This window comes from Diceros bicornis, chromosome 3, assembly GCF_020826845.1.
Source record: "Diceros bicornis minor isolate mBicDic1 chromosome 3, mDicBic1.mat.cur, whole genome shotgun sequence".
NCBI lineage: Eukaryota > Metazoa > Chordata > Mammalia > Perissodactyla > Rhinocerotidae > Diceros > Diceros bicornis.
Window position 1 is genome coordinate 32,345,842 of NC_080742.1, and position 25,019 is coordinate 32,370,860.

At 34.6% G+C, this 25,019-nt stretch overlaps 1 protein-coding gene across 12 annotated transcripts in view; it reads left to right on the forward strand.

Annotated features, from left to right (window-relative positions):
• PPP1R9A (protein phosphatase 1 regulatory subunit 9A) overlaps positions 1-25,019 on the forward strand; it is a 321,025-nt gene that overhangs the window by 266,491 nt on the left and 29,515 nt on the right. For 8 of the 12 annotated variants that reach the window (XM_058525783.1, XM_058525771.1, XM_058525815.1 and 5 more), the window contains 5 exons: positions 243-472; positions 2,010-2,106; positions 2,211-2,382; positions 19,684-19,841; positions 20,340-20,640. In XM_058525783.1, the coding sequence (XP_058381766.1) occupies positions 243-472; positions 2,010-2,106; positions 2,211-2,382; positions 19,684-19,841; positions 20,340-20,640 (958 nt within the window). The remainder of the gene's footprint in view (positions 1-242; positions 473-2,009; positions 2,107-2,210; positions 2,383-19,683; positions 19,842-20,339; positions 20,641-25,019) is intronic. The other 4 variants (XM_058525797.1, XM_058525807.1, XM_058525822.1 and 1 more) reach the window with 2 other exon arrangements.

Sequence of the window (25,019 nt, forward strand, 5' to 3'; positions counted from 1 at the left end):
TGGAATCAAATTCAAGTTTTATCATTTACCAGATGTGTAGCCTTGGACAAAGCATTTTACTTCTCAAGGCTTCCATTTTATAATCTATGAGTGTTGAAATACTTGCTCTTTTTATCTCAAGCTGTTTGATGATTGAGTATATGTAACAGTGGAATTTAATCTAAAACATGCTGTAAAAATATGAGGGATTTTTGCTGCAGAAGTGTCCAGATTATTCTTGCCTTGACATTTGCTTTATCCAGCTGCAAGCAGCAGAAAATGAGAAAGTGAGGTGGGAACTAGAAAAAACCTCACTCCAACAGAATATAGAAGAGAATAAAGAAAGAATGTTGAAGTTGGAGAGCTACTGGATTGAGGCTCAAACATTATGCCACACGGTGAATGAACACCTCAAAGAGACTCAAAGCCAGTATCAGGCCTTGGAAAAGAAATACAACAAGGCAAAGAAATTGATCAAGGATTTTCAACAAAAGTAAGCAGCTTCTAATGACTAAGAAATAGTTGTGTGTGTCTAAAGAAGGTTTATATCCAGTAATTTTGTAATATCTAGTGGGATAGGAAAGATGACCTCAGAGTTATCCCTCTAAGAAGCATAGTTAAAGCATAAATAGAGATTGAGTTTTGGAAATCACTTCTATCATTTTTTCATATGAGATTATATTTTGTTTATTTTATGGTTTTTTGGCAACCACTTACTTTCTGATTTTTTTTTTTTTGGTAGTTAATCATTGATAGTAACTGTTAAAACATTTGACTATGTATCCTTTTTGAAACATCTCTGTGATTTAGAAGCAAGAAGCCCAGCTGAAGTCATGCAGAATGACTGTTGGACACAGTACATTGCAAAGCAGCAATTGGAGCCTTGATGAGGTTGCTTCTATCTTTCTTCTTAGAATCAGTAACTGCAGAGTTTTCCCACTACGGATAGTGTAAATATTGACTAGCAAGACCCTCTGCCCTGCCGCTTTCCTTTTCTCAGCTGTTGAGAGAATCACAGGGGCCTCAGTTCCCTGCGGTAGGAGAGACCCTCACCACACTCTGCTTTTGAATTTCAGCAGCTCTATCTGAGCTAGTGCTGCTTTGCTTCCACCTGTTGGCTCTTGGTGTAATTTCAGGGAGACTGACCAGAAAGGTTTTAACTGGATTTTTTCATCAGTTACTTCTGGCTAGCTAGAACAATAAAAAGTAGTGCCAGGACCTCTCCTGGTCTTCCATGCCAAGCCTTAGAAACTAAGCATATATGTAAAATTCACCATGTCTCTATTATTTCCTATCACAGAAATAACGTTTTTAACATTTAGAAGAGATTGCTATAAAGTTTACTGTTAAAAAGGGGGAAATTGCTCTTTGTGACCGTGAATTTAATAATCACTATTTTAACTCTTCTTGGCAAAATATCATACCTTACTCTATTTCATGTAATAATTTTATAAGAAATTTTGCTCAATTTGCATATTGTATTCCAGGCTCTCAAAATGGAGATTTTTCTCCTTCTCCCCATATTATCCTCAGGTGTGTAAATGACGGCTCCCCCTCAGTGTTACTGACCCTGCCAACCCCTCTCCACTGTCGTTCAAAGGAAGCAATCTTATTATAATTATCTCTTTTAAACTCTTGCCATCTAGTTCCATCAGTTTATTAGGTAAATGACTTTGTAAATGTGGAATTATATCTACCTGACATGTAATTATCTCCACTAAATTACCCAAGGTGAGTCATTAGTTTGGTAGCTCCTATCTCAATCTGTATGGGAGCTCTAGAATCAGGGGCTAGAAATGAAAATCCTAGTAAGCAGAATCAAAGCATTTTTCTTTACTTTGTGATTCATAAAAATGTTTTGTGTGCTTTCATTACCATATACCTTTTCTCTGTGATTGAGTTTTGCTTGTTTAAATAACTGTCCAGTTATTTATTCTATTGTGCAGTTTATTGCTTCAGATAAGAACTTTCACATGTTTCCTCATTTGTTGGATGTTTGATGCAATCAGATCTATTATTTTCTTCTTAAGAGAACTTGATTTCATCAAAAGACAGGAAGCAGAAAGAAAGAAAATAGAAGATTTGGAAAAAGCTCATCTTGTGGAAGTTCAAGGCCTACAAGTGCGGGTGAGTTATATGCTTAAAGCCACTAAATGATGGGATAATTTCACCTAGTGCTTGGAGAGGAGGCTGGTTTAGGGTTTTATGAATGGATTTTTTTTTTCCTGTAGATTAGAGATTTGGAAGCTGAGGTGTTCAGGCTACTGAAGCAAAATGGGACTCAAGTTAACAATAACAACAACATCTTTGAAAGAAGAACCTCTCTTGGTGAGGTCTCTAAGGGAGACACCATGGAGAACTTGGAGGTCAAGCAGACGTCTTGTCAAGATGGCCTAAGTCAAGGTTTGTTTAACCACAAAAATTGTTTTTAATGACTATGAAATTTGGCCTTACATTCTTCTTTTTCTTTCCTGGAGATTTAAAAGTTGAAAAAGCCTTCCTGCTGTGTAAAGAAGAAAATGCTTATCAAAATACGAACCTGCCATTTAGCTCTGTCCTATCAAAAATGATGCTTTGATATAAAGCAATAACAAAATTTGAACTTAAGATTAGCCAAATATTATTTTAATATTAATAGACTTAATAAACTACTTTAAAATGATAGTTTATCCCATCTAGGGTCAGCTACACTACTTGTGTATTTATGAGTAAGACTTAAAATTTTTAAATCACTAGAATGAAGATCTTTTTCATAACATCAGAAGCCTGACTACCTACTTCTATCACCTGGGATTCGTTGAGTCAAGAAGTTCTGTATAGTTTTGTGCCTTTACCTTGGTGTCCCATATATACTTCTCATTCTTTCCTGTCAAAGACCAAATAAGACCAAAACACTGGAAACGTTTTCTATTTTAAATGTTGGTCTTCTTTCATACACCAACCATAAATTAATCACTTATTTTCTTCCACAGAGACACGCTCATACGTAGATTGTGTGCATATGAATGTGAATGAATGTTTTAAGAACTATAGTATGTTTATGAATTAGAAAATATTTAAGAATTTCTAAAGATAAACACACAGAAGAATATAAAACTTCTGGTTTCATCTTTAAAATATCTACCTAGTAGTCCTTGCAAAAAGAGAACATGAGAGAATATTGTGCAGCAGCATTGTCATGATAGAACTGACAGTTCACAGGCAGTGATCTGATGCACAGTAAAACTCTGCTCACTAATGAGCTGTTTAATTCTTTGATGATCTTTCTCACATATTAGGATGTCTCCAAGATTTTTCCGATAAACAAGTGTTTATATCATATCATTAACTTTTAGAACCAAACTCTTAGCCATTAAAAATGAAAAGTATTAAAAATCTTCATTTAAAATTAAAACAGTATGTAAAGATTTGAGTCCCCAGTTCATATCCTTTTGCTGGGTTTTCCCTTAATAAGATATAATCTGTAATAACACCTCCCAGGCAGCTTAAAGAGGAGTATTGAGCACCAGCATTACCACTGACTGAAGAGCTGTGTGACTTCAGGAAGGTCATTCAACTTCTCTGGGTTGGTTTTCCTATGTATTAATATAAAAATAGTAACACTTCTTTTTTCCCCACCCTACAGGGTGTTTTGACGCTATATGACTTGGTCTATGAGGTGGAAAAAAGCAATTTTATTAGAGCTTTTATAGAATTACAGTTTTTATATTTGGAACTCAATATGATTGGTTTCTGAAGAAAAATGTCAGAAATCAAATCACAATGTGCTTTTTTCACCTTTTTTGAATATTTTAATTCTTAAAAGTAATTGTAGTTTTTAATAAATATGCATTCCTGCTGTGGCATGCACAAAGTGTGATCAGTAACTAGGAGCTTTCTGGAATCCAATTTGTTTTTTCTTTCAGCTCAGAAATCTGTATCTTATCAAACATATAATTAATGGTATTTATTAAATTATATGACTACAGAAGATCAACAGACTATACTATTAACATGCTGATTTGGATCAAAACCTTACATTTCTTCTGAACGCTTTTTTCTCTTCTATATCCTCCATTTTGTCACATAGTTATCAGTTTCCCTAGCAACACTGTCGGTTCACAGTGAGATGCAGAGACTACTGATTCTTGCTGAAACCAGCACATGCTTGTGCAGTGGAGGTGGAGCCGTCATCTCAGGCGTTAGTAGCATACATATCAAGCGGTGCTCTTCCCGTTTTGCTGCCGAGGAAAGTCAGTGATAAATCTCTTTGAATTTCAATTGCTTGATCACATAAACTAAAATGGCTTGGTCAGTAGCTAGATGGGAATGCTCTGGAGAGCACTTTTCTAAATTGATCCTTTGCTTCTGTTGCTAGGGAACGCTGAAGTCCTAGAGGTTTAGAAAAAGAAGTAAAGCTACAGACCAAACACAGGCCATTCGGCATTGAAAGCTCCCCCCAACGCACCTTTCTGCAACAGGATGGGTACAGGGGCTGCGATCAGTTTCATGAGTTCCCTCCCCGAGGTGCAGTGTGCTGCCTCCCCACCTCCTGTGGACTGTGCAGTTCTGATGTGCTTTCTAAGCACTGGAGTGTGTTTTACTGATAGGATGACTGGTTTAGCATATTTTGGGGCCTTGAGGCAGCTCAATGAAGCAAAAGGATTATCAGTTATAGGTCAATGAAAAACTACGTTAGAATGAAAAAGAGAAAGGAAGAGAAGAGTGAAGGAGGCAGAAAGGAAGGAAGAGGAAAGGAAGAGCACTAAGCAGCCGTCTTTTCACATGGACTCATGTGAGTGCTCTTCTAGGACAGAGCTTCCCAGCTGGGGATGGATTAATGATGTGACTCTCAATATTGAATTACTGTAAATTTTTAGAATGATAAAACCGTTTTTCAAACAATGCAAAAATTTATCACAAAGTTATATTTGAATACCATTTGTGTGGATCTCTCTATAAACTAAGCCCAGTCAAGTATCTCATTAAAATTTTCATAGATTGTATATACAAATTCATTATTTAATATATTCTAGTACTTTTTTCTTATCATAATACATAAGGCAAATACAACAATTTTTTTTTTCACCAAGAGCCGTAACAAATCCTAAATCCCTTCTAGTTTACACCAGTGTGCTGGTCAAGTATTATTTTACATGTATTCCAGGATATGAAAAATGATAATTTTGCTCTACTGCCATCTTTCTTGTTTGTCATTTCTTAATGCCTGAGTAATGCTGGTCTGTATGAGTTCTCTATCTTGTATCCAAGGGCCCTGAAGTCACTAGAAATGTCTGTGGCTATCCAACTAGTTAAATCAGGATTAGAATAAGAGCAGAGAACAGGCATGTTATAGAAATCTTGGTAGGAAAAAGGGTTGTAGTCTTAGTTTGATTAGATTCCCTAGAAAAGTCACTTAAACAACGTGGTCTTCCTAAGCTTCTAGATATTCCAGGGTCCTTATGATAATACTGTTTTCAGCTTCAAATATTTTAAAGGCTATTTTATTAAAGAAAGATTATGCATATTCCACAGAGATACTGAAAGAAAGACTAGGACTGACAGGCAGAAGTTACTTATGAAGGCAGATTATGATTTTACTACCTTGAGAGGTCAGAAATAAGTATGATACTTTTAAAAAAGTTATTTTGAATACTGAAAGCCTAGTGGCACACTGACTTGCAAGGGGGAGGGTGGCTACTGGGTAGGAAGAACAATGTTTGGTTCTGCCAAGTATACAACAAGGTGTATGATTTATAGGGTAGCTGGGATCAAGAGTGAGGAAGATAAAGAGTTTGATATGAGGCAAATAAATAGATGATATAAACATTTTAAGAAATGGGAAGGAGTTTGAAGAAGAGAAGAAAATAAATAAAGTTAGAATAATTTTTACCTGATTTATAGACCTTATGTTAAAGGTGGGGCCTTATGTTAAAGGTGTGCCGTAGAGTATTCTTGGAGTAAATGTAGGCTTTGAATGCCTAAAAAAGAGTTTTATACTTAATTCTGTAAGCCTTGTGACCCATTAGCAGTTTTGAGGCATAACGAGCTGTGTCACTTGTAGGTTTGTAAATGTAGTCCAAGGATCCCTGTGAAGTTTGGGTATTACTACCAAATGCTGCTTCTTTCTCATACCCATCTACTCAGCCAGTGGGCCACCAGTTAGATCGCACTGCATGTTATTTTCCCCAAAGAATGAACGTGGAAGATTATATAAAGTGTTATATCCTTAGGTGCTTTAATTACTTACTATTCCTTAGCTGTAAAGAGAACTGAGCAAGAAGAAAAAGACAAATTAGAAGATGGTGGATTGTAGGCAAGTCTAGACTTTCAGAGTAGATTGTGGCTGGAATTAATTACTCATTCCTGGATGTCGTTAAAAATAAGAATATTTCTTAGCTACTTTCCAGGTAATTGAAGAATATCCTGGAGAAAGGAGCATAAGGATATGAAAATAATACCTTCTTGCTTCTTCTCTTTTCCCTTGCACTTTTTCTACAAAATGATTTGGCTGTTGCAGTGAGGCCCCAGATTTCCCAAAAGATGATCCCTAAGATGGTAGTCTGCACCTAGATCCTGAACCCGGTGTGCTTGGTCCCAAACCCAGGACTTACGAGCATGTCAGTAGAACTCTGAGCCTGCTTAGATATTTAAGTCAGCCAATTCTCTGGTCATCAGGCCCCATCCACATGGTGTTTGCTTGTTGTGACCCAGTTGTTAGCTTATTGGTTTGCATGGAATCTGATTTCTCTGAATTGAATCACTTCTTTGAAATTTGCTCAGATTTAAATAAAGTCTTTATCAGGAAGGGCAAGGGGAAGTAACCAACTGCCATTAAGAGTATCTGCCTTTTTTACCACTACGTGTTTTTAAGTTGTTATACTTCATTCATTCATGCATTGTCTGGAAGTAACTTGGAGAGGAACATGTATATGACAAGATAGGGTAAATTGAAAGTGGCAAGATAAGGGAGAACAATGAGGATGAGGATGTGTGGAACCAGAAATGATGCTGCAAGTATATATATCACACTTAAACTATTTCTGAGGCTAGGCCTTTAATTTGGCTCTAAACTTTCTATTTGCCAGAGGAAAATAGAAACCCTTGTCCATTACATTATTCACAGTGTTCATAAGATAAAAAACAAACCATCTGCTCAAGAGAAGTACACCTATTGGTACTACTAATGCATGATTTGGGGCAGTGATAATAATATTGATAACATCCGTACAGTAGATCCATTGATGATTGTAGTAGGACATTTGCACACAGTGACCCTCGGTGTAGACTAATGGCATCACACAAATATACAATGCTAGTGTTTAGTAACAGCAATTTAAATTACTGGAGGGAGAAGATCGTTAAAATATGGTGGTACTTAGCTCTCTGACCGCTTGTATGTCAGATCAAATTTATTAACCATGTTTAAAACTTCTAGAATGTGCTTCTGAGAGAGATGAGTTAAAAAAATAATCTTACACTATAACTGTGGATTTATCTGTTTGTTATTTTGGTTACATCAGTTTTTGCTTTATGTGTTTGAGGTGATGTTAATAGATTCATACAATTTAGAATTGTCATATCTTCTTGGTAGATTGACCTCTGATTGTTAGGAAATGTCCCTCTTTATTTCTAGTAATTCTCCTTATTATCTACTTTGTTCAATATTTGAAGAGCTATATCAGATTTCTTTTGGTTAATGTTTGTATGGTATATGTTTTTCCATTCTTTTACTGCAAATTTTATATGTCTTTTGTAAGCAGCATATAGTTGTTTATTATTTATTACAGTCTCTCCGAGATCTTATTTTAATTTTTTTCAGTCTTCCTTTTTAAGATGCATTTAGAAAGTTTTTATTTTATGCTATGTTAAGTTTAAATCTAACATCTTACTATTTGTTTCTTATCTAACAAAAAAAGAACATCTTTCTTTGTTCTTTTTGTCTGCTTTCTTGCCTTCTTTTGAATTAATCAAGTAGAGATTTTTTTCATTATTTGTTTTTCCCTATATTAACTTTTATTCTTCTTTTTGTGGATACCTACAGATATAATTTAGAATATTTGCAGGAGAGGATTGACTGAATATTCATTAAGATTCATTCAACTTTTGTGGGGTTTTTTTTTTTATCTCCAAACAAGTTTATTAGTGTGATTAAAAACATTTTCTTGAATAATGACAGAAAGAATTTCTAAACATGAAAGAATATCAGTGGATATACCTTATAACCAATATTTGAAATTGAATGGACAGCTTGATTGCCACTCTTCATTTTATTAAAAACAATCCATTTATTGGTTCCGTGTGAAGTCATGACTATTGTTTTGTTTGGGAATGAGTCCATATTGCAGTTAAGTATAAAAAATATCTCTGTAGTTGGAGTATGACCTGCATTACTGAGTAAAGAGTTGATAAAAATCCTCAGAGTTGGAGTTTTGTTTCGTTTTATTTTTAAATTCCTTTTATACACTACAAGTGTTGTAGTTCTTAAATTAGCTTTTAATAAATATCCAGTGGCGATAAGTTAGAGGTTATACTCCCCTTGAATATGGTTTTCTGTGTAATTGATGGAGTATAGATCTGTATATTTAACAAACAAGCTGGAGATGAGGTTAATACATTTTTATGAGATTTAAGCTATTTAACACCATTGTATTCTGGAATAGAGATCCTTTTCTACTTTAAGGTGAGCAGAGTGAACACTCATTGGCTGGCCAGGATTCTCTTCATTAAAAAAAAATAATCTACTGTTCACCAAGATAAATGCTGAATCTAGAATTGTATTTTTTATATATGTGTGTGTGTGTGTGTGTATATATATATATATATATATATATATATAAAATATTATGACCAACTTGTGTCTATGCAAGAAACACTAAGTTGGTTTAACATTATTTTTTATTTTTATTTTTTTTATTTTTATTTTTAACATTAGAAAACTTATTCGCACATGAACTAGAGGAAGAATGTATATAATCATCTTACTAGATAAAGACAAACGTTTAATAACGCTGAACACTTATTCATGATAAAAGGTGTTTTAAACTAGAAATACAAAGGAACTTTCTTAACTTGATATGTAAGGCTAACAAAAGTCTCTATAAAACATTAAGTGGTGAAATGTTAAAATCAAGAATTTCCTTTAAAATTAAGAATACTTTTAACATTTCACCACTAAATGTGCTATTACCACTTCTATTTGGTGTTGTCCTAGAGATCCTAGCAAGTACTAGACAAGCAAAAGAGATAAAAGATATAAAGAATGAAAAGAAAGAAGCAAAATTATCATTATTCACTGATAATAAAATTGAATACATAAAAAAACCTCAAGAGTTTACAGATCATTAGAATTAATAAGAGTTTAACAGGTGGATGGCTCTAAAAATCATTTGACATCAATAATTCTAACAAACAGAAAATGTAATATTTTACAAGCTACCATTTATAATAGCAACAAAAAATATAAGGTAGCCAGTATGAATTCAACAAAAGAAGCTCAAGACCCATGGAAAGACATTCAAGAAGACTTATATATATCAGAAGAGGTAGGAAGCCTTAATATTATAAAAATGCCATTATGCCAACTTAATCTATATAATATTCCTTACAGTTTCAATCAGAATTTGAACAGGGCTTTTATTTTATTTATTTATTTGAAATTGACAAGTTGCTTCTAAAATGTAAATGGAAGAACAACTTGGCCTAGAATAGTCAAGATACTCCTGAGGAAGAACAAGGTGAGGGAACTTGTTCTTTCAGATGCCAAGACTTATTATCAAGGAATAGTGGTTAAGACAGTGTGGTATAGACTCAGCAATTGACTGGTAGACCTGTGCAACAGAACAGAGTCTAGAAACAGACTGACCTATTCATGTCAATTTGAGAATAATACAGAATGGACACTGCAGGTTGGTGGTGAAGGGATGGACTAACAAATGGTGCTAGGAAAATTGACCACTCATATGAAAAAAGTGAAATTGGATCAGACCTCATATCATTCATGAAATAGATTCCAAATGGACTAAAGTCTCAAATTTGAAAGGCAATATTTAAAACTTTTAGAAGAAACTGTAGGAGAATGTTTATATGATTTCTTAAGACATAAAAATTCCAAATCATAAGAAAAGTTTGATAAATTTGACTACAGTAATATTAATAAAAAGTGATCATGAAAAGACATTATGAAGAACATGGAAAGAGAAGCCAAAAACTGAGACAAGATATTTGTAGCCCCTGTAAGTAAGAAAAAAGATTGTTATCCAGAATATACTAAGAACTCACACAAATCATAGGAGAACACAACTAATGTAATAGAAAAATGAACAAAACACGTAAGCAGTCAGTTCACAAAAGAGGAAACCCAAAGGTTGGTGAACTTAGATAAATGTTCAGCCTCAGTGGTAACAATAAAACGACTGGCAAAGATCAAGTTTCACAGTAATAGGTGACAGCCAGCATGTAGGAAAAAAGGGGAAAACTTACAACTATTTTGTTAAAACAGTTTGGTATTATCCAGTAAAATGGAAGATGTGCAAATTCTATGGCCCAATAAGTTGACCTCTGTGTGTATATATGCTCTCTAGAAACTCTTGCCAATGTGTAGCAAAAGACATGTTCAAAAATCTACAGCAACATTGTTCATAACAGCTGCAGTAAAAAGTGAATTAATCCTAGTCATACCTTTCGACATAAGGTTGAGCAAACAAACAGAAAAAGATTGACAGAATATTATGTACAGTTCATTACCATGTATATAAAATTAAAAAGCAAGCAAAATTAATATATTCTTTAGGGGTACTTTTGTGGAATAATTAGGAGAAAAACCAGAGGCTCCAACTAGAGATGGGGTATAGAGAGGGCTTCAAAAGTACTAATTTTATTTTTTAGGCTTGATGGTAGGTACATGGTGTCTTTTTTTCCCCTTCTTTTTTCTATATGACTTACATATATGGTATACTTTTTTGTATAAATAAAATATTTTAAAATAGAAATTTTTTAAGTTGCATAATTGAAAGATAAGAATGAGAAAAACCACAAAAAATTTTGAGGGGCTGAAAATATTAGTTTAAGATTTAGTAAGAAAAAAAAAAATAGCCAGCACCAGCCAGACATTGACATCAATAAGGAGGTTCCTGAGGTCACTGGCCTCCTCCAAGAAATTGTTTTCTGCTGAGGCTGTAACTGTGTGTTGTCTTTGTCCTTTTTGCCTTTTCCTGAGCCCTCAATGTTAGTGGCTCTTTTCAGATACCTGTGGATATGAGGCCAGGCCAAACCCCTACCACCACATCTGATTTATTTCCTCATAGAGTCTGAGAGTATGCTAAGCATTCACTTTTAGTATTGGAACCCAGAATTTTAAAGTAAGGTTAAAGGCATGATTAAAGCCAGAATTCATTAAATGGAAAGTCATTAAAAAGGAAAGTGAATACTTGCACTACATTATCGGGAGTGTCTTATACAAGAACATTAGATACAGAGCAATGAGGTAATTATTCCATGCTGTCACGTTGTTTAATTCTAAATTGGGGCAGGGGGAGAATTCTGGAGTAGATTCCAGCTTTCTTTATCATGCATACAGATATAATTTCTTGGTAAACTTTCACAATTTTCATTTTTCCTGAACAAATTATTTTCAGTAACTTTTAATCCCCAGTAAATAATTTTAATCATGAAATATTATTGAATTGTACTAATTAAAGGGTGAACATTCCCAGCAAATCACTATGGAAGATTTTAATGAACATGCCAAATGAATGAGAAATCAATACTTATTGATTGTTTTCTGGCATATCATTAAAGCTAAAATCTGTTCTCTTAATCAAAAAGCAAAGCACCTAAACTGCCTGTCTAGTTTTGTGCAAGTTTTGCATCTGTCTGTGTGTAAACCATTAAGACTTTTGTTGCCAAATCAACAAGGCTTTCAGAAGGAGATATTCAGTTGCAAAATGATAACTCTCCTTGGTTCATTTTTCTCACTGCATCTTCATAAGTTCACAGAAGTCACCAGTTCCTTCAGTCATACTGAGGTATGCATTAGTGCAAGAAGATATCTACAGTTGTTTTGATAGAAAATAAGTTATTTTGTCAGAATGAGCTTAAGCTTAGTAATTCTGTGTCCATTTTAGGAAAGGTGGGCTACTTTATATTTTATTTTGGCCCTTAAATTTTATTTGCATGCAATCAGACTAAAAGGTGGATTATGATCTTCTAGATATAAAAGACAATTTTAACCCAAATGTGGGATATAGTTTCTTTCCAAGGAAACTTCACAAGATAGCTGTATTCTGAAGAGTTTCTTATATTTTATAAATATGCTTTGGTTCACTCTGGAATTCTAATTATATTGATTGGGAGATATATAGTTAGTCTAAGGTAAAATTGACTAAAAGAACAGGCTGGGAAATCAGGATGGAGGGATATAAAGTAAGAAGGAGAAGGTGCTGCATGAATGGTTTGTATATGAAGTGCATGCTGTGGGCTCCTGTAGATTTTTCTGGGGGCCGCACAGATTTCTAGTAAGATATCTACCAGCCAAGAGGGAAACACGATCAATCATGGGGTCACAGCATCTATAAAATTAAAGCTCAACAATGAACAGCTATTTCTGGAATTAAGACCAGAAAATTCTTTTGTGTGTATGGTTCTGAACAATGTGCCGACTATATTGTTTCAGTAGTGATGGTATTGAGAGCCTTAGGATTGTTTTCTGTTAAGGCAGGGCACTAACATCAGGTTATGACTGAATTCTGGTGGAAAGAAGTAATGTTCTACTTCAATACTGTACAGTAATTATGTCTGAGACCTATAGGAAATCCCACTTATGAGGAGACTTTAGAAACATTAGAATGTAGGTACACTGAAAACTCTGTTGCTTGTGAGTTTTTTGGTGACACTGAGGGGTTTATGTGCACCAAAAAAGTCATTGGGATATTTATTTTATACGATTAAAATTAATGCTTGATTTATTCAAGTTACATTATCAAAAACCTAGTTCTTTAAGTTTTTTAATTTGAGTTGCATCACTGTCAAGGGATCTTTGAATAATATTTAGTTCCTCTTTACAAATTTAGCTAATGAAACACCTACAAACGTTTAAAGTTGCATTTATAAATTTATGTTCAATTTCCTTTTTAAGTACTATTTAGTGACAGACAGTCTTTGCAAGTACTTAAGAAATTCTTATACATCTATTACATTACACTTACAAGTACTGTGAACTTTAAGTTTTTAAAAACCTTCTCATGTTGTACATAAGTAAGTCTTCCTGTAGTCGAAAGGTACTTTGCCATGAATGAAGCCAACAACTGTCATCTCAGGTAATAGCTTATTTTCTACCAAAGGCATAAGATTTGAATTCTTCCTGTATTAATCAAGGAAGCTGTTATATCACAATATATAATTTGGGGGGTTGCCTACTTAATATGCTTTGGATTACTAATATTCAGAGATTTTTGACTGAGAAAACTGATTAGATCCTTGTAAGCAGCCCTGAATGACAAGACTGAGGCTTGTTTATTGTTGTCATGTCAAAGACACGATAATGTCAAGAAGAGGACATTCACATATCCCACCTTCCTAGACCCAACGTATGCACATGACCTCGTAGTTCTACTCACAGAAGTCTGCAGTTCCCAACCAGTTTGCCCATTTGATTAGATTATGTAATTCTTTGAATTTTAGGTTATGCAAACATCTTTTCTATCAGATTCTAAAGATGTCTGACATTGAAGGAATCATAAGATATTTAAATGCCTTTCCCTGTTATGGAAATCTAAATTCTATATCTTTTCATAGTCTCGGAATCAGCACCTCTCACAAGTGTTACAGATGATATTTGACGGAATTTAGGATAGCTCGCGTAGTTTTTTTTTCTGACTTACAGCCACTACCTCTACAGGCAGTCTAGTGGCATTACTAGTCATTTCTGAGATATGGACAACAGAATTTGGGCCTCTCTGCCCTCTGAGAACAGGAGTGTAGATTGATCATAAGCTGAAGAAGGCTAAGTTGGATATCAGACTGCACTGAAGAAGTGCTACACTAAACAAGTAAACAAATTGTGTTTCAAAGGCCATACAGATAGTTTTGAGATTGCATTTATTGATAAAGAGGTAAAAAAGGAATTTATTCATATTTTTCAAAGATCAGCAAGTGAAATGTATAGTTCATGCAACAATAAACTCAGACCTAACTAAAAGATTAGGAAACAGCAATAATCTTCTTGTTCTGAAATGGTAAGAAATCAGCTTCCTAAAATTTCATAAATACTACTTTGGGTATAAAATTGGTCAGCTTTTAGGTGGCTATAATCGAGTTTACCAACTGTTAATAGAGTGTAGAGTGAGAGTTGCCTATGGTTGGGTTCCCAACCAGAGTGCTATCACAAGATGAGCTGAAGTTGTGTAACCTTGTCTCACATTACCATATCTGATTCAATACATCTTCCCCTTCAATACCAAAACAAAGTAGTAACTGGAAGCTAGGTCATAGGCCCTTATTTAGGCCAAGTCATCTGGCAGTTAGTAAAGTAGCAAGGCAGGCAACAGTCTCCAAAGATGTAATGAAAGAGCAGCCTTCTGCTTGGGGCGGGCTGACAGTCATATGGATTTTGACAAAGTTTTGTGGGCTGATATCAACATCTGGAATACTGAGTCCTAACATACCAGAGCTATCAGATTAGAATGGAATTAAGATGTCTGTAAAAGAAAATGTACTGAATACGTTTTTTTCTTTTTTACTAATTTTAACTACATAAGTAATACATAAATGCAAAAAAATACATAATGCAAAAAATTTTAACATTACAAATAAGATTAAGGACCTGTTGACCAGCATCTCCAATCTAATACCTTCTTTGGAGGTAACCACCGTTATCAGTATGAAGTGTATTTTTCCAGTTCTTTTTCTAGTTATATGCATATATTTACCATTAGAAAATATATTTTATGTTGCTGTTTTTTAAATATTTTAAATGAATATACATATTGTTCTGCAACTTACTTTAGTCACTTAAGAATATCTTGCTAACCTTTTCATATCAGTAAAGACATATATTGAGAGCTTTTTATGTACCAGTCACTCTTCTAAGCACTTGAATATCTGTTAATGGATTTAGTCCTCATAACAATGCAATTATTATTATGTTATACTATTATCATGCCCGTTTGGCGGTTGAGGGACAGAGAGGTTAGGTAAATTGCCCAATGTAGTGGCAGAGCCACTGTTCTGGATTCTATTCAAAGAAGACTAACTCCGTGTCTACTCTCATGGTAACTATTTTACACTGCCTCTCTGAGATGCATAAACCTACCCCTGAATGCAGTATAACCCAAAGCCCCATGGGTCCATCATTTATGAACTTACAGTGACTGTGAATGATATGCAGATACAGTTCAAGTCTAAAAATGCCACCGAGTGCCTCATTATGCTCAGCATTTCCATTGATAATAGCACAAGCCAGGCAGTGTGATGATATAAGGTATGACTGTTTTTGAGGAGAACAATGCACATCAGAATGCGGAGCAGACCCCATTGTTATGCTGCTCCATTCCTCTACTTCCCTTTCGGCCTGTAGCTGGTCCGTGGGCAGCATTCTATTTACGTCAAAAATAACGTCAATCTAGTGAAAAAACTGAATGACTCACAGCATTACTGTAGGGAACTGGTCTCTGTAATACGACATATAACGTCCTAATTTCACAGAACATTTTTCATAACAGCTGCTAAAATCGTAATCGAATCCATTAAATTCTTTTAAAAAATCCTGTTTGAAGCAATATTGAACCTACTTTTAAAATGCAGGTATGTTGAGGCAGAGTCTCACCCACTCAAAACTGCTCTTTCGTTAGCTACTTCTTATCTTTTCTATCTTTGTCTGTCTATATTTATTGATCCACTTGAGTCTGCTCTTCTTTTGTATTTCTAGCTGCATTTGAGTCAGAGATAGGCTATTTCAGAGACTGGAGGATCTGGAAGAAAGAATAGAGAAGAAAGGAGAGAGAAAAAGGAAATTTTCCTCTGATTCTGTTGACAACAAAACAAGATACACTGGAGAGAAGGCATAGAGGAAGACCCCAGGGTCTTGGGTTGATAAAAGCATGTTATGCTATTGGTTAAGATCTCTGTGGAGAATGAATGACAGTGAGGGAACATGGCTACTTCAGCCCTGACGTTTAGTAGCACATAACTTAGAAATGTTGAGCCAGTTGGATTTCTCCTGCCACATCGCCATCCACAAAAGTGACAGCTAATTTTTTTATATAAGAATTTTATTCCTTAGATAAATATAAAGCCAAATAAAATCCCTCAGATTTCTTTTTCTTCCGATGCTGTATACTTCTGGGAATTTGCCAAGTTAGCCCTTGACATGTATTTTTATTTGGAACATAAAGTAAGACCTTCAAAGAAGGCAGAAGATTACTTGTGAAGTTTACTTTCAGACTTGAGAGTGACCTTCTAGAAGGAGGATAGGCTTCTGAGGACTGAGGTCTGTCCAGTCTCTTCCACATATCAGCTGTGTGATACAGTTATAGACAAGTTAGTAACCTTCTTTGAGCCTTGTCTTTCCTATCGGGGAAAGAAGGCTGGGCTAGAAACCCTGAGTTTCTCTTGAATTTTAATGCTCTGATTCTTATATGACATGATAGAAAAAGATAGCTTCTAGTGGTCAAACAAATCGCCCCTCTAGTTACCCAGCAGCATGAGTCCCTCATCTATTTTCCTTCTATCACACATCTCCTCTAATGCTCCTAAGGGGGATGTTACTTGTGGTGTCTTTAGTAGTTGCTTCTTCTCGACAGCATGCCTTCCAACTTCCTTCTGCTATAAGAGCTGTTGAAGTGAAAGTTCTCAGTTCCATTCCATTTTTCTGGTTCTTTAAAATTTTTTTTCTCAGGATGGAGTATAAGTTACTGATTTGAAATCCATGAATCACTGCTATAAAGTAGCCCTGAGATTTTTGTTTTTAGGCCCTCAAAAATTGTTAGTTGGATGCGATATATTGTTGGCCACTTGAATGGTGGATTTAAGACACTGCTTTTCAGGCCCTGGCTGACTTTGCCTTTAATAGATGTAGTTCCATGTGTGCACTCCAGCCGTTCACACCTAGTCAGTGCTAGCTGATAGTAAAGCAGATATACCAGATTGCCATTTTCGGGTTGTCTGACACCAGTACCAGGCAAATTACTGAATACACTCTAAATCCTGCTAGTAAGTAGTTCTCATGTTCCTCACTTTATTTGTTCAGTACCTAGTGATGGAGTAGCTACTACAATCGTGGATGTTGGTTCTATGCTTCGTCCTCCAGGGCCAAGATTCTATCACAGAAGGAGCCATGTTTACAAAAGTAGAATGAGCTTCCTCCTTGGGTCTTTTTGTCACCAAGTAACCAAAGCTTTTATTAAACTAACCAAACAAGACATCATCTGAGAAATAATTTTTTCTATAGTTTCCAGTGTCTTCCTTTTTTTTTCACTCAACACATAAGTGGAAGATTCATGATAATGTTTCATACATAGTCTGTTGAAGAAGTGGATTTCCTAGACTAGTCACATCATAAATGATTTTACAACTGAAAACACTGAACTCTAATGGCATTAAAATCTTATCCTAGTAACTTGTTCGACCCTAAATTGGAGTGCACAGACTAGTAGCCTGGGAGTCAAAAAACTAGAATAATCATGGCAACTCATCAACTAGCTATGTAGATGAGGGCAAGTTACTCAGGTTCTCTGAGCTACAGGAGAGGAAAAAACATACTTGGCCGCTCTGTTTCTTGGGGCTGTTGTGAGGAACACATGAGATGGTGTATGTGACAGTGTTTTGGGTTATAGAACGTACACTCCAAACTCGAGATAGATAAGCTGTAAGATGGGCATGTAGACAGTATATCTAATTATATTATTGCTTTCATCTATGTGGTGTTTCCACTTTTTATATGTAAACAAGAGCTTATAAGGTTGGTTCTCTCCCAATTATCACAACCAATGAACTCTTAATGGGCGGCTACAAATTTAGATTTTATTGGAAGGAGGAAATTGAAGTGATCAAAGAGATTATTTTTTCTCCATCGACATGTAAAAAATAAAGAGACTACTAATTGGAACATATTTAGCTGTCTTTTATATATACCTGCATAGTCTGACTTTTCTGAATATTCACTTTTCTTTCAAATACAGGAAATGAGAAGTCAAAACCTTCTGTAAATATTGTCATTCAATGGATTTTCTCCTAGGAAAAAATATGTTTAATTTTATTTGTTAGAACCAGATGCCAAGTGCTATGTTCCATAGGTAACAGAGTACAACCTAAGGTACTTCCATGTTATGGTTTTATAATATAATATACTTAGTGCACACCTTCATAATAATACTGTGAAAAGGAATTTCCTGAGGTAATGCTACTATAAGAAATTATTTTATTATATTCCTATAAGTACCTATTAATTTTCTGCAGCTCAATTATTTGTTTTATTTTTAATAATTTAAATCCAGAAGCACTTAATTATTAATTCTTTGAGCATTATGACTTCATTTAATGACGGTCACTCTGAAAAGGTAAAATAGGATTAATGATCAAACTATATTATTTCTAAGGAGTGACTATATATGCGAATGTAAGGAGTAGTGGCATTCCAAATAAATTCAACCAGAGGACACTTTTCCTCAGCCAATGCCTAGGTATATTCATGGGTAACCTTTCCTCTTCCCCTTTAGAAGGGTAACTCCTGCGTCCTGGCTTAGACTCTGGGCAGCAAGATTAAAGGTGGTGAGAGACAGACTAAAGAGGACCACATAGGACTCTCCCTTTAGCCTATACCACTTCATTTTCTTTGTGTTCCACTTTACTCCTTTTTTTTTTCTCTTTGAGTCTTCCTATTTAAAGATTGGAATATTTTCCTCTGGAAAATCACTGCAGTTTCTGCTGGGGAGAGAAGGTATCCAGAAAAAAGAAATGAGACAGACAGAGGCGCATACAAATAACTTGGAATACAAACATAGAAGTTAATAAAAAAAAAGGAAAGGTTTATACTACCCCATCCCTAATACTAGTAAATTAAGTGCTTGTGGTTAACTGTTTCTTTGTTTAGATAGCCTGACCTTGTTTTATTTCCCCAGCTATCTTAAATTTACTGTTGAGGCAAATTCTTCACTGGTCTTTCTAGAGAGTTCAAAGGAACAAACTAGATGGTTAGAAACTCTGTTTTGAATGGAAAAAAATATATTAAGACCAAAATGGTACAGTCCTTACAGCCTATTAGTAAGTTTTGCTATAGAAAATTTATGCTGATGACCACCTTCTGTTGCCTACCCTTGACCTGGCAATCTGACTTGTGTAGGTGTTTGTCCTTGGCTTCTAAGATCTTCCAACTTGTATACACCTTCCCCCTGTATCTTTGTTCATCAAACACTCCAGCATGCATACGTATAAATAAACAAATACAAATCAGTGCTTTTTATAATTATGTTGTGGAAGGTTTTAGGCTGTTTGGATGTTAGGTTTTTGTTGTTGCCTTGGTTATCTTTAGCATTGGTGTCCTCCCTTAGGCTTTGTACATTTCTCCTAAATCTCCCTGATTTGTTTGTTACTTCTGGGATATCAGACAGTCCGTCATGGCTATCACCTATTTCGTGCCTGGTGTTGCTGATAACCTTGAGATTTTGTTATCAGTGTCAATCCTCTCCAAAAGTTTTTCTCACTGATTATTTTGCAATATTCTTTTCTTAGACTTGAATGAAGCAGTCCCAGAGACAGAGCGCCTGGATTCGAAAGCACTGAAAACCCGAGCCCAGCTCTCTGTGAAGAACAGACGCCAGAGGCCCTCCAGGACAAGACTCTATGATAGTGTCAGTTCAACAGATGGGGAGGACAGTCTAGAACGAAAGGTGAGCCATTTTCTGACTTACAGTGTTGGACTGTATCCTTGTTTCTACAGCTTATTGAAGGTAATGATTTCTCGGCACTAGATTCTTTGCCCTAGTTGGAAACAGGTGGAATAGTTTTCTTCTTTGTCTCCTGAATCCTTACTCAACTCAATATATTGTTATAATTCAAATTCTTTCTCTACTCATTCAGTGAACTAACCAAGAGCATTAGCCATATTGTCATATTTCGTGATGGTGCTTTTAATACTCAGCTGTTGGTTTTACCTAGTGGAAAATAATGAATGTACAAATAATGGTTTCTGTATGTCTTAGGTATCTGTGTTAGCTACAAGGGTAATATGGTGCATTGTGAACTCTGCAGTCTCATCTGCAAACCAACAAACAAAAATTGGTTTTCATGGTGATTCACTACAAAAGGTTGATTTGATTTCAAAGTGAATATTACATGGAACTGATGCTCAGTGGCATAACTTCCTTTATAATCTCTTATACCAACAGCCTGCAAACAGTTTCCATAACCACATGCATATTACCAAATCACTTCTGCCCAAGGGTTTAAGAACTTCTTCTCCAGAATCAGATTCTGGTGCTCCATCCCTCACTTCAGTGGCTGGCAGTGTGCCCTTCTCATCTGACCACACGGCTGAATTTCAAGAAGGACCACTGCGCCCAGAAGGGGAGCCTTCCTCCTCAGTTTGGGGAGATGCTTCACTCTCCTCTCCTTCAAAATCTGATCATGATGTGAAAGAATCTCTTTGCCACCATCAAGCCACCACCAAGAACGTGTTACAAGAAAAAGGTAATGTTAAATTTTTTGTTGTTTTACTTTTCCTTTGTCTAACTTCACTAACACTTCAATTTGTACAGTATAAAAATGGCTTTTTTCTCACAATCATAGGTCCTTTGTCTCCTCACAGCTAATAATTAATATTGCTTTCCTTTGGTGTTATGGGATGAGAAAACACCCCCTCCCATTTATTTTATTGTATTTTTTTTTTCATCTTTTCCTACCTGGTTAGTATTTTTACTTCCTTAGCTCTCCACAAGTTTACTCTTGAAGGAGATTCTTCAGGAGACCTTCTAGAGAGTTTGCGAAATAGCAGCCCAGAGTTTCAGTACACTAACGTAGTCGTATAGAAAATATACACACATACATATATATGAAGATGAAAGTGATATAGATTTTAACGCATTAAATGGTTTTCATTTAGAAGATATTTTCACAGTAATGATTTATATAGCAAAGAATGTGATAGAAAGCTATGATAAAGATAATGCAGGGAGATTAGTCAATTAAATTTTAAAATAGGCTCCTAGAATTAACACCAGAATTTCATAGCAATGTCAATAGACTTGTCTTTGTAATTGTATATTTTAATTTATAAAAGTCATAAATTCTTGTTTAAACAAGTTGAATGATACAGAGAAGTATAAAGAATAGGTTCATTCTCTTCCTATCACATCTAACATGTTCCTTGAAAGTAACCAAGGAGATTTGGTTATATAATCTTTCACATATGAAATGACAAAAATACTTTTTGGTGTGTTAGTGTTTTGTTTTGTATACTTTTTTTACAAAAATGAATTCATACAAATCACACTACTCTGCAATTTTTTTTTACTATAATATTTTATGGACATCCCTCCAGGGCAATATACACAAATTTAAATGACAAGATAATCTCCTATAGGGAGCCTATAATATAACTAAAGCAACCATTATAGTATTGACTGTATCCTGGGGGGTTTAGTTGTCATTTATTTGCTTGTTTGCTTACTACCGTGAAAAAAGATATAACGAGCATCCTGGTGCTTTCCATTCTTGTATACTGACACTCCTAGGACACATTTCCAAAAGTTGAGCTGGTAATCAGAGTATATTGTACTCAGAGGAAGATGTATAGCTTTAAATGCTTTTATTATTAAAAATAAATATTCAAAATAATAGGAAAAGAACAACCAAAAAACAGAAAATAGAATAAAAGATATAAGCTGTTTGATTTTTATTGAAATGAAAAGCCGATTAACTCCCCCTCGCCAAAAAAATATAGTAAAAAAGTGTAAATTATTCTAGGTAAAAGTAAATAGCGCCTTGGAAGGAAAGATTAAGAAAAAAATAGAGAAACAAAAAAACCAAAAACACAGCATTAGAAATAAGAAAGGAGATATAGAGATTAAAGTGATTTTTTTTTTTTAAGATAGTATGCAAACTCTAGGGCAGTATATTTGAAAATCTAGAAGAAATAGAGGATTTCCTACCAAAATATAAAGTACTTGAATTGGTCTAAGAAGAAGAAAACCTGGATAAACCAATAATTACAGCAATATGAAATACATTTTTATAGCTTCTATTTAGAAAGGCACCAAGCCCAGGTGGTTTTATAACTGAATTCTGCCTAACCTGTAAAAAAGTAGATAGACTCTCTTTTATGCTAATTATTCCGGGTAGGGTGTTTCTCATTTATTTTATGTAGCTAGAGTCTTAAAAACTAGTAAAGATTATATGAAAGATGGAAATCTTATGCATGTAGATTTATTTTAAATCTGATGCTAGTAAATTGAATCCAGGAGTGTAAATTAGTTATATTCCATAATCAGGTAGTATTGATGCTGGAAATGTAAGAATGGTTCAACATTAGAAAATATAACAATATAAATCATCATATCAAAGAGGAAAGGTAAAGTGTTGTAATAGTACCAGAAGTTGAAAGACGTTTATATAATTCTTCAGACATTTCCAGTAAAATCTTAAGTAAAAATGGGATTAGAAAAAAATTTTCTAAATATGATTGGTTATTTACCAGAGATCAGCCAGTAAGTAGTGAATCTTAAACCATTCGCATGAAAATTAGGAATAAGACATGAATGCCAACTATCATCACTATTTGCAAGTCTGTTTTTGAGAATTTTCTAATTGCAGAAAGATAAGAACATTAAATCATCAGTATAAATTTGAAACAGAAGAGACAAAAGTATCTTTATTTGAGGATTATATGAATGTCTTCTAAAAGATTAAGTGACCAGACATAAAATAAATACATAAAAATCAATACCTTGAAGTGTGTAAGGGTGAAGTGTCTGCAACTTACTTCAAAATGTATTTAAAAATTAATAGATTAATGGGTGAATAGAGGGATGGGTATATGATAAAGCAAATGTAGTAAAATGGAAATTGTAGGATCTAGGTGGTGGATATGTGTTTGTTCACTGTAAAATTCTTTTGTCTTTTTTAAAAAATTGAGTAACAGAAAGAAACGTCATTTTGGTCCATACTGATCTAGAGATTCGATACAACTGACATTTTGTGGAACTTGGTAAGCTGATTCTAAAAATTATAAGAAAGAGAAAAAGGCCAAGAATACCTGAGACTCTTAAAAAAGAATGAGGTGAAGATCTTGGCTTACCTGATACCTGCAATTATTAAAAATATACCTGTATATTTTTTGTACAGAAGTATATAAATAGGCTAAGGAACAGAATAAAGAATGTAGAAGCAGATCACACACACACACACATATATATTTCGGATATATATATGAACTTATGACAGCTGCACGGGTAGCTCAATGGAGAAAGAATAGAGTTTTTAATAAATTGTCCTGAGAAAATTGGTTATCCATATTTTTTAAAAATTATAGTAGACGTCCCCCCATCTCATACCTTGCAAAAAAATCTGTTCAAGGTGGATTCAAGACTTAACTGGGAAATACAAAAGTATAAAACTTTTAAAAGACTATATAGAATATTTTTCTGACTTTAGGGTAGAGAAGGATTTCTTAAACAAGATGCAAAAAACAAACCATAAAGAAAAGGTTGTTAACATCAAATGATATTAAAATTAGGAACTTCTTGGAGCCGGCCCAGTGATGTAGTGTTAAGTTCACGTTCTCCACTTTAGTGGTCGGGGTTCGTGGGTTCAGATCCTGGGCACGGACCTACAGACTGCTCATCAAGCCATGCTATAACAGCGTCCCACATACAAAATAGAGGAAGACTGGCACAGATGTTAGCTCAGGGCAAATCTTCCTCAAGTAAAAAGAGGAAGATTGGCAACAGGTGTTAGCTCAGGGCCAATCATCCTCACCAAAAAAAAAAAATTAAGAACTTCTATTTCTCAAAGACACAACAAAAAATATCACAAAATTGGAGAAGATATTTATTGCTCGTATAGCTAACAAAGGATTAGTATCTAGATTGTGTAAATAACTCTTATAAATCACTAAGAAAAGACAAATAATACACGAGGAAAATGTGTAATGTCATGTACAGACTCTTCACAGAAAATGAAAACCAAAAGGCCAAAATATTTATGAAAAGGTGTTCAATGCCATTAGTAATCAGAAAAGTATGACATAAACCAGATGAGATACCATTTTATACCTACCAGATTGCCAAAAAAAATTAAATTCTGATGTTACCAAATGTTGGCAAATATGTGAAAGAGCCAGAAATTGAATAGCCTGCTGGTGGAAGTGTAAACTGGCACAAGCTCTTTGGAAACCATTTGGCGTTACCGAATTCATATAATGAATCTGTGCAGCAGAGAAAAATGAATAAACCACACTGAAACATAGCAGAGGTGAATCTCTGGAACAAGACATTGAGAGGATAAAGCAAACTGCAGAAGAATACATATGATTCTATTTATATAGTGTTAAAACTAGCAGATTATTTAGAGATACAAACAAAATGTTGAGGTTATGAATGGGAATGACAAAGTCAGTCACTTGGGAGGTAGTTTCAAAGAACTGAAATGGGAAAAGACATACTAGGGACTTCGTAAGGATAAACTGCAGCTATGGTGGGGGTGATAAATGAAATGGGTTTTGTTTTGTTGTTTTTTCTTTATACTTAACAACTATTTTAGAAATACTCTTGGTTTCAGTAGTCAATAAACATAATAAAGGACCCCATATTCAAAGTTAATTGGTAAATTTTATCTCTAATATTCAAGTAGCTTCAAAAAATTTTTATGAAGTCAAAAATAGGCTAAGGAAATAAAGCCTCAATTCATTGAAGAGAAGATTCGCATTACTTATAAGATATGAAGAAGTGATCAGCCTCACTAATGATCAGAGAAATGATCATTTAAATTAGATACCCATCAGATTGCCAAAACTTTTAAAGAATTCCAACATTCATACATTGTGGGACACACTGATACATTGCAGGTATGAT